This window comes from Exophiala mesophila, assembly GCF_000836275.1.
Source record: "Exophiala mesophila strain CBS 40295 unplaced genomic scaffold supercont1.6, whole genome shotgun sequence".
NCBI lineage: Eukaryota > Fungi > Ascomycota > Eurotiomycetes > Chaetothyriales > Herpotrichiellaceae > Exophiala > Exophiala mesophila.
The window spans coordinates 1,215,743-1,231,076 of NW_015622509.1; the positions used below are offsets into that span (position 1 = coordinate 1,215,743).

The following is a 15,334-nucleotide window of genomic DNA, read 5'->3' on the forward strand; positions in this document are numbered from 1 at the left end:
GAGTTCTCTCTTTAGAGTGGCACGTGTTTTTACAACAATGCAGAAACCCAGCGAGAGGCAATGGTCCAAATCATGTGTGGAAGGAAAGAGCCGACTTGTCCCACCTGCACCTGCCTGCTTTCTCGTGCCAACAGGACTGGAGGCAAAAGGAAAGAGGGACCTGGGTTAGATCTTGTAGTGGGCTGGACTGCGACTGCCTCCAACCACGACTCCCAGGTCGTCATCTTAGGCTTCCATGCTCCATTTCTCTCTCAACACCAACTTACCTTCTCAGTGTACGGAACAGGAACCCAAAGCCCAATTGGCAGAAATCAAGGAAGTTGACCAAGGATATATATCTGCATATTCTTGACTTCAAAATTGGCACGACGATCTTGTCGATTAGCTTCTCTTCCTCCACCGGGTCGACCCTCGAACTCGCCTTGACCAGCACATCAACCACCCACCCAGTTAGGAGTTTATGCGCCTAATTACCTCAGGCCTGAGTCCAAATTCCAGACCCTTCCCAGAAGGGCAAACTCTCCGTTCCAACCCAATGACGTCGAAGGCTTGCTGACCTCATCGTTGCGCATCTTTTCCCTCTGACCTCTCTTTTACTCTTCTTTTCCTTGTCTTCCGGGGCCCACTTCGGCCGTTTCTTATGCATTTCTGGCATCGGCATCGATTGCGGTTCGCCTGGAAGAATGAGATAGGCTGAGGAAGAATTCTCAAAACCACCGTACAAAGTCACAATGGTCTTTCGCAGAAGAATCCGGATGCTTTTGGAATCTCCCCGCCAGAGACCATCGTTCGCCACTTGATTCGTCGCGTGACGATCGCAAAAACGTGCCTTTCCATTCTCCCGCTGGCCAGGTATGCTACTTTGTCCCAGCTACCGACTCAGCCAGATAGTCATTTATCTGTCATTATGATGACCCGTTGCTGCCCGGGGACATCTGGCCCTATCGGTCTAGCCCACCGCAGTTCTGCGCCGGTCTTCTCCAATCTGCCCTTTATTGTCATCATCTCGTGGCGACACCCTAACCTTCTTCCCCCTTCCCTCTAAAGAGTCTATAATATATACAACACCCTAGTATTTGCTTTTTCTCAGTCTCCTCGTCTCTCCCATGCACATATATCCTACGAACTAGCCCATCAATTCTCATTTCCAATCGACTGCCCACAGGCTCCTCCACTACTGTCCCTTTGATCCGCGTTTCTCCATTTCTCTACAGGTCCGCGGGGAAACCCATCGAGTATCCTCAACATCAGGGAGTCCAGCTCAAAGGACAAAAGGAGTATTTTCTTGTCGCCAATCCACTTGAACACTCATAGAAAAGCTCCCAGCATAGGAATTCAAATCAATTCACCTCTATCGTTGACTGAGACGGTCATAGAAAGCGATCCGATCTGAGCCGGAATTGGCTGCCCAGTCAAGACCATGACTTCTCTCATCTTCGGCTCCATCTATCTCGGCCACAAAGGCATTGTACAGCATAAGCGCGAAAAACAGCGCGTGAAGAACTATCAGAGGTGGGAAGGACTCCGAGACGAGTACGATGAACAACGACGAATCGGGCGAGAGACTCGCTCGTTGGATATTCAGCGCACCGGCACCGACATTGACCAAGGCTCCATCGAAGACCGACCCATCCTGACCTTACGCGACCAGCAGGAAGCCAATGATGCCCGAACAGGTTGGCGGCCACAAGAGTCATGGAATGATCCTCCATCTGACAATCGACGTGCGAGCGTCGAAGTCACTGCAGGCTCGAATCTGAGACCTGTTCTCAAGCATAAAACCGGTTCCACTTGGGACGAGGGCATTCCAGATCGCCTTCCCGTCAGTCGACGCAACTGGGACGAGTACAAGCCTTCCAACTTGAGCGGCAACGTCAGTCGCAGCGGTAGTGTCAGTAATAGAGCCGCATCCGGCACACCCGTACGGACGCAAAGTGTCAGCCAGTCACCACCGCCTGAGTCAAAGAGCGCGTCTCCGCTTCCTGTACAAGATTCTAACCGCCCATTGAATACTTCTACGCCCTCTCGCCAGGATGAAGCAGACGTGATTGAAAATGAGACTCCGGGAGGTCGCATGGCAGAATTGATTGAACTTGGCAATGCTATCAACAATAGTGGTTCCAACTCGCCACTACCAAACTCCAATCCGATCTCATCACCCGTCCGCCCACACGCCCACATGTACTACTCTTCCCCAGCAACCATGTACTCTCCGCCTTCGCAGACTCCGTATAGTCAAGCGTCAACGACTCCATTTGGTGTCCCCTCACAAACTCCATTTGGTCAACCGACACCTCAATCCCCCTTCTCACCAATCCAGCAGACGAACTTCCCTCAACATCAGCTATCTTTCCAAGGGTACCAGCAGGGCTCTTATGGGGTTGGACCATCCGCAACCCCACCAGTAATGCCACAGCCTGACGGCAGCATGCGCGAGTGGTGGAATAGAGGATGAGATCACGATTGGTCCAATGACCGGGGAGGAGAAGAGCACCATCTTTTCTTGACCACGCTTTGAACGGAGCCATGTGGTTGGATTGTTAGGCTTTCTCGTTTTGATCTTCGACATTTTCATAATTTTAGGGTTCATTGCAGCGAAGCGACATTTACCGAAGCGAGCGGTGTCTGGGCGTTACTGGGGAATATGAATGAATGAATGAATGACGGATTTGGGGTATGATAAGATGAGCAAGCTTTTTGTTGTATGATCGCTCTTGATCGTAAATTCGAGGTTGTTAGAGATGCGAATCATTGTCTCCATCTCACAAGATAAGCGTGTATATTTCGAAACAAGTCTTATTAGATGAGTGGAAATAGACGCGAATACGAATATGAACAAAGAACTTCAACCTAGACGTGTCTACATGTAAACCTCCCACCTCACCATCATGTACATCTCCCGCATTTCCAACGACTTTCATTGACAGGGCAAGTCTCTCCCCCTTAGCTTAGACCCAGGAGGGCATGTTGTTGTCGATGCATGCAGTTGCAGCCTTGAACCAACATTTGGTCCACACAGACTCGAGTTGCTTACTAAATTCATAGTGATCAAGTTCATGATATTGTGCATCGTTTTAATCCCCGAGTACGCCGAAACATCGCTCTCCCCGTCCTCCTAATAACCGACCCCACGTCTCCGGAAGACGAAGGCAGCTTGGGGCAGGATATACACGTCTAGAGCGCCGGGTGGTGCCCATACCCAATCGGCGCCCTTCCAAAGATTAACCTGTGCATCCGTCGTAAACTTGGGCATCGACCTTGACACCAGGTCTGCCGCCGTAGAGATAACCATGAATATGTTATCGTTCTACGGCCACCCCAATCAGCGGTTGGACCTTTCGCGTGTGCGACAGAGATCCCCGACCATTTTGCAAAAGAGGAAATCATTTCCTCGACGTCTATGCATTTCCAGGCTTTTCTCTTGTATCAATGTGCTGTATGGCAGGTTGATCAGCCCGTGTCCACGATTAAGAACGATTCACATATTAACTTACCCAAACAACATAATTAGGCAAACCGTAGACTTGGTAACCGGCTCTCTTGGCCATTTTGGCAAAGCCTTCCGTCTCAGCTTGATTCTCAAAAGCATACGAGGGAAAATTGATTCCTGAGTCTATCAGTCATGCCCAAGATTCGGTGATTGATGTTTTCACTTACCAGATCGATGGACGTCGGCCTTGACCAAGATATTGACACCACCGATGCCGTCGAGTTCGATCTCCTCATCTTTATTGTTTCTCCAATCACCCATGCGGGCCATGTATGTCCGGCCGGTGTCATATTCTTTGTATCCCTCGGCAAGAACGACATCTCTGTCCAGGGAAGCGGACAATTTGCGACCCTTGTCGGATTCAACCCAAGAGTTGTAGTCAAAGCGACCTTCAATGTCGCGGCCTTGGTCGTAGCGATGGAACCAGACATCTGAAAGGTTATGTGTCAGCTATATAGGAGTTCCGGTACAACCGGGGGTCGTTCAGTCACTCACTGGGAACTAAGATGTCGCGATCGTGCGCGACAAAATCTTCGATGATCTTCTTAGGGCTGTCAACGATGTCGACGTCACGCCAGTAGATCCAAGAATGTTCTGGCTTCATGGTTGCCGAGAGCAAGTAATTTCGAGCCTTGCCCATCTGCTTTCTTCGCGGGCCCTGGGCGGCGAACCCATGTCTTGACTCAACGTCCATTTTCAAATCCGTGCCAAAGTCCTTTTCCACAATGGTAACGCTGCGAAATGGGATTGCATCAGTCCTTTGTTGAATTCTGTCGAGTTCTGCAGCGAGGACGGCTAGGGTGTCGTCGGAAGAATCACCAACCAAGAAACCCAGGTCGATAAGTTCATGCGGATAGGTCAGCTCGGTCAGGAGGTCGAAATATTTGATGAGGTAGGGGGAGGCATCGCGCAAAGGAGTGAGGATGAGGACGCGCTCTTTGTTGCTAAGAGCTCTGGGGGTAGAGGCGATGGGGTTGAGGTCAATACGTTGGATGGTGGTAGAGTTGACCTCGTAGGGTTGATGATGGTTGAAAAGGATCGGGGTCTGGAGGTGTTGGTTCCAGGCGACCATTTCGTTATTGCTCATTTCGATGGGAGGTTTGGCAGGGCCAAAACAGTAAAAACTGTGGGCGAGGGTTAACACGGACATTGCAACGGTGTATCAGGCAGAAGCAGCATACTTTGACATTTGTTGTGTCGAGACGGTGATCCCTCTCCATAGTAGAATGATGAGCCCCGTCAGCAAGACGGCGACGAGGAATCGTGTCCGAGTGAGGAACATCAAGACGGCTTTCCATGGTGGTAACCTGCTCTTGGCCGACTTCCATGTGACGTTGCCTTTTCCGAGCAGCATGTTTGAGGTGGTCCAGGGGATGGACAGGTGTCGGAGTTTGGATGGGTCAATCAGACGAAGGGAGGACCACAAAGAGCCTCGCTAGGAGGATGTGATCCAAGGTTGAAGTCGAGGATCGAATCGAGATTGGAAAGGGACGGAGTCGACGCAAGTGCAAGTGCGACTGCGATAGGGACAAGAAGGTGCGAATGAGGTCGTATGAGATTCGAGGCAGGCGCGGTCGGACAGTTGCAGCTGCGCTGGTGGATTGAGCACGAGCTAGCAGCCCTAGAATTCGACGGTATTTAGGAAGAGTAATGTACAAATGGCCCAAGTGGGTGGACGTCGGGGTCAGAATGAGATGAAAAAGATGCAATGATGTTATTACACTCTTTTGTCGGAGGAGGAGTTGGTGGTGGTGGTGTGGATCAGAAGCGTTGGGATGCCTCCAAGTTTGCGGATAAGACAGACTTCAGGTTCCTTGGTGACAGGAGACCAAAAGGCGGTCCAGTCAACGCTGAGGGAGCAAGTCTTTCAGATGCGAACACTTTTCAGGGCCACCTCTCAACTTTTAGGTGACTGTGCATCCTGAGTCGGGCTCTAAGTCGCCTCCCGAGAGTCTTGGACTCTGAGTCTTTGGGGGGCGGGGGGCCACTGGGAGAAGTTCAATTACTTAGGTAATTATTAGAGCCCTGGAACCCTGTAGCCCTGTAAACCAGCAAGCACACCATAGGTGGCAATTGGAATTGTTCAAGTCAGCATCCAATGATAATCCTCCAAACCTCTCGATCCTTGGTGGGAAAAGCCGTAGGAGCTCAATCCCTGAATTGCTCAAAGTCGGATTACTGGGGCAGGGCGCCCAGGGCGCGGGAGGTCCAATTTGGACAACTCCATACTACTGTAATATCATTTGATTTAGGCACTACTGGTTAAAATAAGGATGCCTAGAGGGACCTAGAGTGCTAGAGTGCAGGAGGCAATCACGGAGTACTCGTATTCCAGTTCCCACTACTGCACATTCGCGAGTATCCTCCTCCGTAGACCTCGACTTTTAATACGGCAGATCATTAACACGCTTGTGCAACCATCCTCGCCAACATGCCCCCTTTTTCATACATTCACGCCTCTCTGTGGAGGGATAAGCCCAGATACCTCGATGGACTTTTTCTGATTCTCAAACAGCAAATGTGAATTGTCAAATCATGACCAGCAGTATCCAATGCTCGTCTCTTGTGCTTTTAGCTCCCATAGTACCGCTTTTAGGGTCTTCTCGACATTTGATCTGAAAGCAAACCTGCCTCGTCCAAAAATGGCCAAAGTAATAGTACAGTTGCAAGAATGTCGTCAAATATAATCTGGTTCTGCTTGATTTTACACCCGGGATCCCGAAATATGTCGAATGTTGGTCGTCGTTAGCTGGCCATGTGTGTTGTACAGTTATTGCCGTTTTGGTTGGGCGTGTTCACGGGAGTCATCAGGGATGCAGAAGCCGGTGCCTATCGTGACTTGACATCAATCCACCAAGAAAAATCCGCGGTTGCATCGACTCTGAACTTGTTGCTGGCGACGGGGGAAGGCTCTGTAAGAGGGGTGGCGTAGGATGCGGATGATGCAAGCTTCTGTACCGTTTCCGCGACCCAGTCGAGCTGTCACTGTCGCTCTCCAGATGCACATCTCGCCAATTGTATACCTTCTCTTCCTCGAGCTCATCAGGTCCTCGTTTACGGGCAGGTTGATCGATGTTCCTTTCGGTCGGCTGGTGCTCACGCAGACGGGCAAATGGCCCGCAATGGTTGCCCCCTGGCCTGGACAATGTCTGGCGAAGCATCCAGTCGAGCAGCATCCACACAATCCGCTCGGCCCTAAGTCGCCCGTCATGCTCTGACTGTACCACTCGACCGCCGAGTTCTTGAGAGAGAATGGCCATACAGAGTTGCTCGTATTTCCCGGGACCCTTTGCTCGTTGCGTGTTGGTCTCCTTCATTTTATCTGCATGTTCGATGCCACACACCACAACAATATCAGGAGATCTAAAATCCCCTTCCTTTTGGAGTTCCCGATGATGGGTTCGTCTTTCCTGCTCCTTCTCTGCATGAGTCTTTTCTCTCCTGACCCCGGGCACGGGTACAGGCTTGACCAGGTCCTTTTTCAGTTCCTCCTCAGACATGCCAATGCTCATCTCCGGACTTTGAGACTTGTCCTTGGTCCCGATGCGACGCGGAATTGTCACCCGCTCACCATAAGTCGCTCGGTTGGGGTCTCGTTTGTAATATGTTTCAACTAGTTCATTCATGCTTTGACCTCGGATCCATGGTTCTAATTCGGCAGCAAATTGGTTATCAGGGCTGCAAGGGCGGTACCATCCCTGATTATGGGCTGGTCTGACGTTGTCGTCCAGGATGTCGGAGATGCATTGCCTAACGGCGTCCATGTCGGGACGATCCTCTCGGAGAAGAATTTTAAGTAATGCAAAGCCGTCTGAGTCTTCCTCACCTGCACTAGAAGATATCGAGGCGGGGGCGGTGATGGAATAGGCCACTGAAGAGAGGCTCCCGGTGAAGGAGTGGTCGCTTCTTCCATCTGGCAGATCCATGTCCCGCCAAGGGGATCTTCTTCCAGCATAATGTGGAACGCTGTCATGTTGGGGCATGGTCATGAGAATGAGTGAATTAGGTAAGGTGGACTGTGTTCTTTCTGAGTCCCGTGGGTAGAGAAAAGCCGGCCTAGAAGGCACGGTCCTCAGGAGGTCTGATATCGGGGGAAGTATGTTGCCTTGAGGGTATATCTTGTGTTTCTCCATCGTTCCCCTGATTGAGAAGCCTCGCCTCTCTTGGTCGGTCAATCGTCTGGCTCTGCTTTGAGGGCCGAGAATCTGACCACGTGTGTTTTGCTGAAGATGCTGCAAAACAAGGTGCCGCCGTTGGATGTGAACAATCAATGCAAGATGTGATAACTGTCCAAGCACGTGTGGTAGCAATTTAAAACCAGTATTCCACCTACAGTTGACAGAACGGTGACGAGAGAGAGAAGTATCTAACAAGGAGGATGAGAGTATTTAAGGAATCAAACCATACGCGCACAACCCTGGGCCAGCCAGCCAGAAGTAGATGCAGACCTAGCTTGTACCAACATGTTCCACTGTGGACTTGCCACTTCGAGATTTGATATTCCGTCTGCTCACAAAACAGACAGCATCTCGATCTTGTTCCAGAAGCGATTGGCCAAATAAGACGCCTCCTTCCAGCATGACAACCGAACACTCAGCAGAATGGAGCTTTCCTCACGCCAAATGGCCATGTATGGGTAGATCTGAGGTGGTGGAGCGAGGAGGGGAAGCGAGATGTTGGGTGATCGGTTGGTCAAGAATCGAAGGTTAGACCAACCTGGGGTTGGAGCAAGCAATGGTGAGCAGGGGTCTATTTAGTCATGACCAATGTGGACATGAGGCGGATTTGAATAGCCCAATATGTTGGCCTGAGCAGCTAATGGCTTCCTGGCTGGTTCGAGAGAGAGAGCGCGCCAGGATCGATCATATGCACGTCACCACAGGGGCGGTCATCTGGTCTCCTGATTCTGCTTAGGGGCACGCCACTGTCAAACCTCAGTGCCAGGCGTTGGGGTGGCCTATATTCTGGAGGTACAGTGGGTTAGTGGATGGGCAGCATTGATGAGTGAGGTGAACTCAAAATTGATGGCTTGCTAGCGCCAGTTCACCATGCCTTTCGACGATGGGAGAAGTGTTGTTATGACCATCCGGGTCATATTGGTAGGCTGCTCTCTCTCGTTGTAGGCTTGAATCATCGTTGACGGCCGTCTGAACATACAACTGCAGTGCGGACTTCAGGTTGCATGACCGAAGCAGCTTCCAGTAGTGGCACGCGCGGGAGCCCAAGTGTCAAGCCACTAGGCAGCAAGAGTGACTGGCTTTGCGAATTTCCACACAGGTTCATGGGCAAAAGAAGAGCCAGTTGGACGTTGGTGGTGACAGAGGTTCAAGAGGCTGGCTACAAGTTGCAGTTGATGATCGATGGTCGTTGGTCGTTGGTCGTTGGTCGGCTGGTTGAGCCTGAGGAAGGTCCGCCCCTGGTGGGCCTGGTGGGCGCGGTTGCCATCCGTGTTGTTATCAGTTGTCGTTGTCGTGATGGGTAGTTCCTTCCCCCAAGTTGACTGGCACCTGCCTTCCCCCAGAGACTGACCCTGGTCGTGATTGCCAAGAAATCTGATCTCAGATTTGAGAAACTTGACCCAGGACCTTAATGGCCAGGATCAGCCTCGTATCTCGCACCAACGTCGACTCGCCATTCACCTCCCGCGTCCTCGGTGGCCAGACTTTATTGGTCAATTGTGCAGTTTGCAAGGATGAGTCGCATAGCACGATGACCGATATGTGGACCCATCTCTGCTCCCTCCGCCGATGGCGGCTGCTTCCTACATGACCCACCATCAGTCCATCTTTCACGCCCTCCAACTCAGCCTCAGCGCGCCCAGGGATCTCGCCCCTCTGTCCGCCGCTCCGCGTCAGAGGCCGGATAAGCGCGTTGTTACACACTGGCGACTTGGCCGCCTGTCAAATGGATCGAGAAAGAAGCATAATCAAACCGTATCATGAGTTGGCCACAAAAGACACACCGTTGGGTATATACCTCAATATCAACATTCAAATCCAAGACATGTCTTCTCACCTGGTCCACATCAACATCTCACTGTCTTCTGGGGCTCAAGCCCGAGTTCAAGCCGTAGCCTTCCCATCCCGGAAATATCGCACTCGATGATGGGCGCCTCTCGTAAACATCACGTCAATCCGACCCGACAGTCTGGATTCGCCCCCATCCTCCTCCATTAGTCTTCCCCTGGCCCCTCTAGCAGCTTCCTCGATTCGTCCAGTCGTCGTCTCAATACCTTGACGGTCCGAACCTCCTGTTTGCGTTCCGCCTTCAATATATTATTACAGACCCCTCCAACCGCACGGAGAAGATCCAGAACGAGGTCTTTATCGACCTCAGAGAAGCGCATCGGTCCTTGCATGTCCCTGGTACCGAAATCGGGGTCGGCCAGTTTGATCAGACTCTCCATCAAGATCTCGGTGTTGGCAGGATGATCCACAGGCGGTTCGCTCGTCAACCCTCCTGGCGGGTGGTGCTGCTGCGTCTCTGGCGGTCCGTGGTCAGCCGGAAAGCTGGCTTGTGGCGACAACCATGGTGGAGTGGGATTCCCATTGGCCAAGACCGACCGCGTTGTGGCCGCTTTCTGCGGAGAGTCGTCTTGATCTGGTTGACTTCGCTCAGCAAGAGTGGGTATGGGCCAGTTTGACGTCGCCCGATCCCGACGTGGACTGACAGGCGGTTGCGGAAACCCTGTCCCGGCCCCATTGCCCCATTGCAGAATCTCGTCAGGAGTCTCGTCGTCGCTATCCTCGCCCTCACCTGCGCCGGCACGGGCATCCACTGCATCGTCCTCCGCGGCCGTGGCAAATGTCGCCTGTGTGGATAGCGAGTCCATACTGTTGCTTCGTAGGCTCTTCATCCACGGTTTGGGAGGGGCAGTAAGATGCAGTGGCGACTGACCCACCACTACCGACTGAGGGAACAACTCCTGAACAGGTGTAGATGCCTGATCATCCCTGATATCTACCGCAGTCTCGTCACCGTCATCCTCGCCATCATCTGAGGGCGTGTTTTGATACATTCGTGTCGTGACAACGCTGCTCCCGTCACTTTCGCTGGGGGTCAGGCTTCGCGTCCCCGTTCCACTGTAATTGCCCATGGCGCTGTGGAGAAACATGTTTTCATAATCAAAAGCATCCAATCTATCCTCGTGTCGCTCAGCGGCGCCATCGTTGAGCAAGTGATCCGGCACTTCGGGCACTTCGGGCTCGATTTCTTCAAGGCTTTCCTGAAGCACCTCATTCAGGTAGATCTGTTCCTCCTCCGAAGCGGCAATGGCATCATCGTCGTCCAATTGCTGCGCGGCATCCTCGTAATGCGACTCTTGGATCACCGAGTGTGGGTTGACCGCAGTGAGGTCGGCCAAGGGGATAGACTTGTGGAAGCTAGGGGTATTCTTATCGGTCCTGGCCTCACTGAGCAGCCGAGAGTTGTTGGTTGTCGGCTGCTCAACATTAAGATACGTCTGCGCCTGTGGAGTCAACGGAGGGACTTTGGAATCTGAATTGTCTCTCTGATGTCGAGTCGGACTCCACCCCACACCGGCATCTGTATTTATGGGGCTCTTTGCCGCCTTGTACTCTGGAGAGCCGGTGTACCATTGTTCGGGGCTCTGAGAATTGGTGAATGGACTTGGAGTCCGGGCACTCTGGATACTACGTCTCCATGCACCATCAGCTTGAGCCTTCTCCTTGAGATCACTAATTCTTGCTCGAAGACCTGTCATTTGCTCACGAATCTCCTTGGTCGATCGACTCGAGGTAGCTGACGGAGAGCGGGCAATAGCGGTCGTCGGGCTGCTGGTCACCATGGATATGTTCTCTTTGGAGCCGGCTGCGAGGGTGTTGATACCAAGACCGCGTGGATGGAAGTTTTCTGGCGAAGTGTTGGAGCTGCTCGGTGTATCTGGGGTGGCGTCGGCTTCCTTCAGCGTCCGGAGTGGAGAGTTGAAAGTCCGACTGCTGCTTGCTGGAGAATTGCCGACCAAGCGGGATGATGGAGAATGCTCCTGATACAACCGCTGCTGCGGGTTATGCTGGTACTGGTGTGGTGGTTCTTGCCGTCGTCCATATTCCAAGGCGCTTGCCGATCTCTCTGGAATAATGGACAAACGTTTCAGCGCAGTGTTGGGAGTGGAGTCGCTGCCACCTCTCGAGTGGGTTACCGAATTGATCCTGACCAAGGGATACAGAGATCGAGACTTTCGGTTGTTGATCCCCGCCAGTGAGATGGAGCGATATAGCCCTCCAGCAGGTTGGTGAACGTCGTTCATGTTGGGGGATGATCGGGGTGACATGAGAATGCTATGGCGCGCCTTGGTCAAATTGTCCTCCATGCTCACCAGTCTCTCCCTCGCATGCTCGAGAATCCTCTCTGCACGTTCGTTGAGCAACACCATGTCGTCTTCGGCAGTCGTGGTGATGGCGCTATTCCGTTTACTGGGATTCGCGTCGGCATCCTCCTCTTCTGCTTTGGCGACATCGGCGGCCAACCGTCCATTCATGATCCTGGAGGTGTCGAAGTCTTCCCAGTCGCCAACATCGGACCCGCTGCTCGACGAGGAGAGTGTTCTCGGTCGATCCGTCAGGACAGGGGTGCGGGCGGCGGGGGTGGGAGACGGGGGGTCTGGCACGGTGGAGGTGTAGCTGATCATACTCTTCGTTGAGACTGGAGTCGCCTCTTCTCCAATGTCGCTCAGAGGGGCTCCGTGTTCGTAGTTATTGAAATCTGTGTTGAGGGGCGGGACGGATCGAAGGGGCAGGCGAACTGGCGTAGCGACTCCAAACTCGAGAGGAAGTTCTGGGTCGCCTTGAGCGGAGCTCAGCGACACGGCCGAGTCTGGCCGCGGGGGAGGAGATGATATAACATGCAGGGTGGGAGAGGATGGGAGAGGCACCGGACTGGTAGAAAGAAAGGGATTGTATGGCAGGATCATGTCCGGGTTTGTGAGAGTTGGAGATGGAGGGGCATCGTAGCCGTAGGGAGGAGGGTGGGTGTGTTGGTGGGCATGCGCAAACCCAGCCATGGGAATAGATGGTCAAAGCCCGATCGGGCGATGGAGTTGTAGAATCTCCAAGATTGATTGACGTGTGGACTTTTTCAATATGGTGTCACAGGCGTTAGCCAATGGCCCCGTGCACAGAGCCAACGGATGTCATGCCAGGACGAAAGGTCGCACGGACCTGAGATTGTGTGTGTCAATCGGACGGGTCTTTGCGCAGGATATAATGGATTGTTCTTGGGTCAGATCTGGATCGAGGCGTCGTAAGAAGCGGGTATGAATCGTGGTTGCGGTCGTGAGGTGGGTGGAGGAGACGGGGACAAATTCGAGACGTGCAGACGGTGGGAGAATTGAGAGAATCGAGTCAAAACAGGCGATGGTGCTTTGGTGCTGGGAGCCGCAATGGCAGGGCAGGGAGGACACCCTCCAGACTCCAGAGCCTGGCACTGGAGAAGCGAGCTGGCAGAGATGACGGGCAGTGGTGGGCCAAAGAGATCAAGTGGGTGATCCAAGACCTCGAGGCGTGGGATTTCCTGGATTGAAGCCAGGATGTGCTGGGCCCGTAAGCTCAAGTTGGTCTGGTCTGGCGGTCGGTTCCTTGCAGTTTTGCAAGGGATCGCCGTTTTGATTTCGGTGGAGAAAGTATGCCAAAAAATTAACCACCAGTACCAGGGCCAAATGTCTGCCGATCAGCGCCTTGTCAGAGATGAACTGACATGTCAATGCAGGTTCAACCTTGACTTCATGCGTTCGTGGTACCTTGAATGGTCCTAGACATGGTGGTGTCCTCTGATAAGAATGTCGAAATAAGTCTGTACAGTAGGCAATGTTTGCTACAAAAAGTCCTCAACAGAGGGCCCCATGGCCTGTATTGATCAGGAGGAGGGCACGAGAGGGACCGATAGGCACGACCTTGCCTAAAAATTCAGCCTCCATAGTCTTTCCTGCATGCCTATAGGGGTCTCGCTGAGGGCTGAATCCCTCAAATGGGAAAGCCTGTGCGGAGAGATAATTAGGCTTTAAGGCCCTGGACCATGGATTTTGCGGGCGCCATCTCGGGTTCGTCATGGCCCGGTAGCCCCGTCCCTGGGCCGAGGGCCTTCCCTCCCCTGGCCTTTTGGACCACATAACAGCCCGAATATACCTAGCGGACACATTATTGTTTTATAAAACCGCCCGCCAGCACTGGAATCAAGTGCTTGTCACTCAAGCGATTGAATCATGTACTTAGATTGCCCCCTTCGCAGTGTAATATCATCACGTGTGGCCAGGGTGATCCACTGATATGCAATCTGGAAAGAACACTTGCATGAGGGCTGTCACACGAGGCAGGCATCACCGAACACAGTCCAAGTTTCATGCCATGTCACATGATTTGAATCCACGTGAGCTCGTCGTTCACTTCACGTGTCTGTCCTTCCATATCTCAACTTCTTTCATCTCATCCTCGCCACCACTACAACGACGTCTTCGGCACCAGAAACTTGCGCCCATTCCAGACCCATAGATGCCTGCTCTTGTCCTTCTACCTGCTTCTCCATCCGATCTAGAAGCCGTCGCTCGAGTTCAGTTCGCTGCGTGTGCTTCAGACCCAGGGTTTTCCACCGTCTTTCCAAATGGCCCAACTCTTTCCTGCCTCACTCACCTGGTCCGGTCATACGAGAACGAGATGGACAATGACCTCACAGCCCATCTCATGATCGTCAAAGAAGCCATGGAGGGCGAGGTAATCAGCTTCGCCGTCTGGCACTTTTGCCCACCCATCACCCCGAACCAGGAGGATTCTGACCTCCAGCATGGCGACTTTCTATTTCCCAATGACGCCAACAAAGACGCCGGCTCTAAGATTATGCAAAATAGCCAAAAGAAACGGCAAGAAGTTGTGGCCAATCATATCGGTCATGGTCGTCCGTATGCTTGTAGGTTCACCCCTCCCAAATCAGTGCCTCTTGCAACCCTTTCCTCACCAACTCCCCCGCACGCATACAGATCTTGCCGCTCTTGGTACCACACAGAAATACCAAAACCACGGCGCCGCCAAAAAGCTCCTCGACTGGGGCTTAGAGCGAGCCGACGATAGGGCAATGCCTGTCTACGTCGAGGCAACTCCTGTTGCTCAGAAACTCTACCAGAAATATGGATTTCAGGAAGTAGATACCTTGCCCTTGGAGCTTGCGCCCTGGGGCAAAGGTAATCAGTCCAATCTGTGCATGATACGAGAATCTAAGTATTGAGCCTCTTCTCATGCAGCTGCGCCAGATCTCAACATTTCCGGTCTTCTTCCCTGACCAAGACTCTTAGCATCCACCCCAATGTGGCCCTCGATGGTGAGAGAGAGGGATTTAAGACCATTGGTCTGGAGCTAGGCTTCAGGCTGAGATGGTTCGACACCGATGACAGGCCCTACGAGTACACTGGCCGCATCATCCAAACTCCTAATCCTGGCTCCTTTTACGCCAGAGTTACCTCTGACCCACGTGGAGCCGTGATCCGCCAGGCAAGCAGGAACAGCGTAGAAGAGGAGACTGACAAGCGAAAGGAAGGAAGGATATCGTTCTCAGCCTTCTGCTTGCTCCTCTGTCCGGACCAGATGAGGCTTTGACCCGATTTCGACCTGACAATGGTAGTCCCTTTCTTTATAGGCTGCCCTTTACGAGGACCAGTGTCAGTGGTGATGCTGTGAATGTGGAAATAGGATCCAGATTATGTTGGACTTGTCCTAGGATTGCTGATCATATAGCTAGCCGATACTTGCAACAGAGAAACGTCTCATCCTCTGAGAACCTCCCATCTATGTTCATGATGATAGCTCATATATGGCAGTATGTATTACCAACATATCAAGC

General features: G+C 52.5%; 5 protein-coding genes across 5 annotated transcripts; 2 read left to right on the top strand and 3 right to left on the bottom strand.

Moving 5' to 3' along the window:
* The first annotated feature begins 28 nt into the window (after nucleotides 1–28).
* Nucleotides 29–2,855, top strand: PV10_08355 (uncharacterized protein). The gene has a single exon (XM_016373360.1). It carries the CDS (start codon nucleotides 1,421–1,423, stop codon nucleotides 2,453–2,455), a length of 1,035 nt encoding a protein of 344 aa, XP_016220271.1. The 5' UTR covers nucleotides 29–1,420; the 3' UTR covers nucleotides 2,456–2,855.
* PV10_08356 (uncharacterized protein) lies at nucleotides 2,783–5,340 on the bottom strand. The gene is made up of 5 exons (XM_016373361.1): nucleotides 4,672–5,340; nucleotides 3,986–4,614; nucleotides 3,658–3,921; nucleotides 3,495–3,607; nucleotides 2,783–3,434 (listed from the first exon to the last, which is right to left on the bottom strand). Exons 1-5 carry the CDS (start codon nucleotides 4,842–4,844, stop codon nucleotides 3,399–3,401), a joined length of 1,215 nt encoding a protein of 404 aa, XP_016220272.1. The 5' UTR covers nucleotides 4,845–5,340; the 3' UTR covers nucleotides 2,783–3,398.
* Nucleotides 5,341–6,092: 752 nt separating this feature from the next.
* On the bottom strand, nucleotides 6,093–7,473 carry PV10_08357 (uncharacterized protein; the record flags this gene model as incomplete). The annotated part of the gene is made up of 2 exons (XM_016373362.1): nucleotides 6,093–6,402; nucleotides 6,449–7,473. The coding sequence occupies 2 exons, from the start codon at nucleotides 7,471–7,473 to the stop codon at nucleotides 6,336–6,338; spliced, it is 1,092 nt and encodes a 363-aa protein (XP_016220273.1). The 3' UTR covers nucleotides 6,093–6,335.
* A 1,936-nt stretch (nucleotides 7,474–9,409) lies between these two features.
* PV10_08358 (uncharacterized protein) lies at nucleotides 9,410–12,956 on the bottom strand. Its single transcript, XM_016373363.1, has one exon. The coding sequence runs from the start codon at nucleotides 12,510–12,512 to the stop codon at nucleotides 9,663–9,665; it is 2,850 nt and encodes a 949-aa protein (XP_016220274.1). The 5' UTR covers nucleotides 12,513–12,956; the 3' UTR covers nucleotides 9,410–9,662.
* A 972-nt stretch (nucleotides 12,957–13,928) lies between these two features.
* On the top strand, nucleotides 13,929–15,299 carry PV10_08359 (uncharacterized protein). The gene is made up of 2 exons (XM_016373364.1): nucleotides 13,929–14,407; nucleotides 14,478–15,299. The coding sequence occupies exons 1-2, from the start codon at nucleotides 13,996–13,998 to the stop codon at nucleotides 14,720–14,722; spliced, it is 657 nt and encodes a 218-aa protein (XP_016220275.1). The 5' UTR covers nucleotides 13,929–13,995; the 3' UTR covers nucleotides 14,723–15,299.
* Nucleotides 15,300–15,334: the final 35 nt, after the last annotated feature.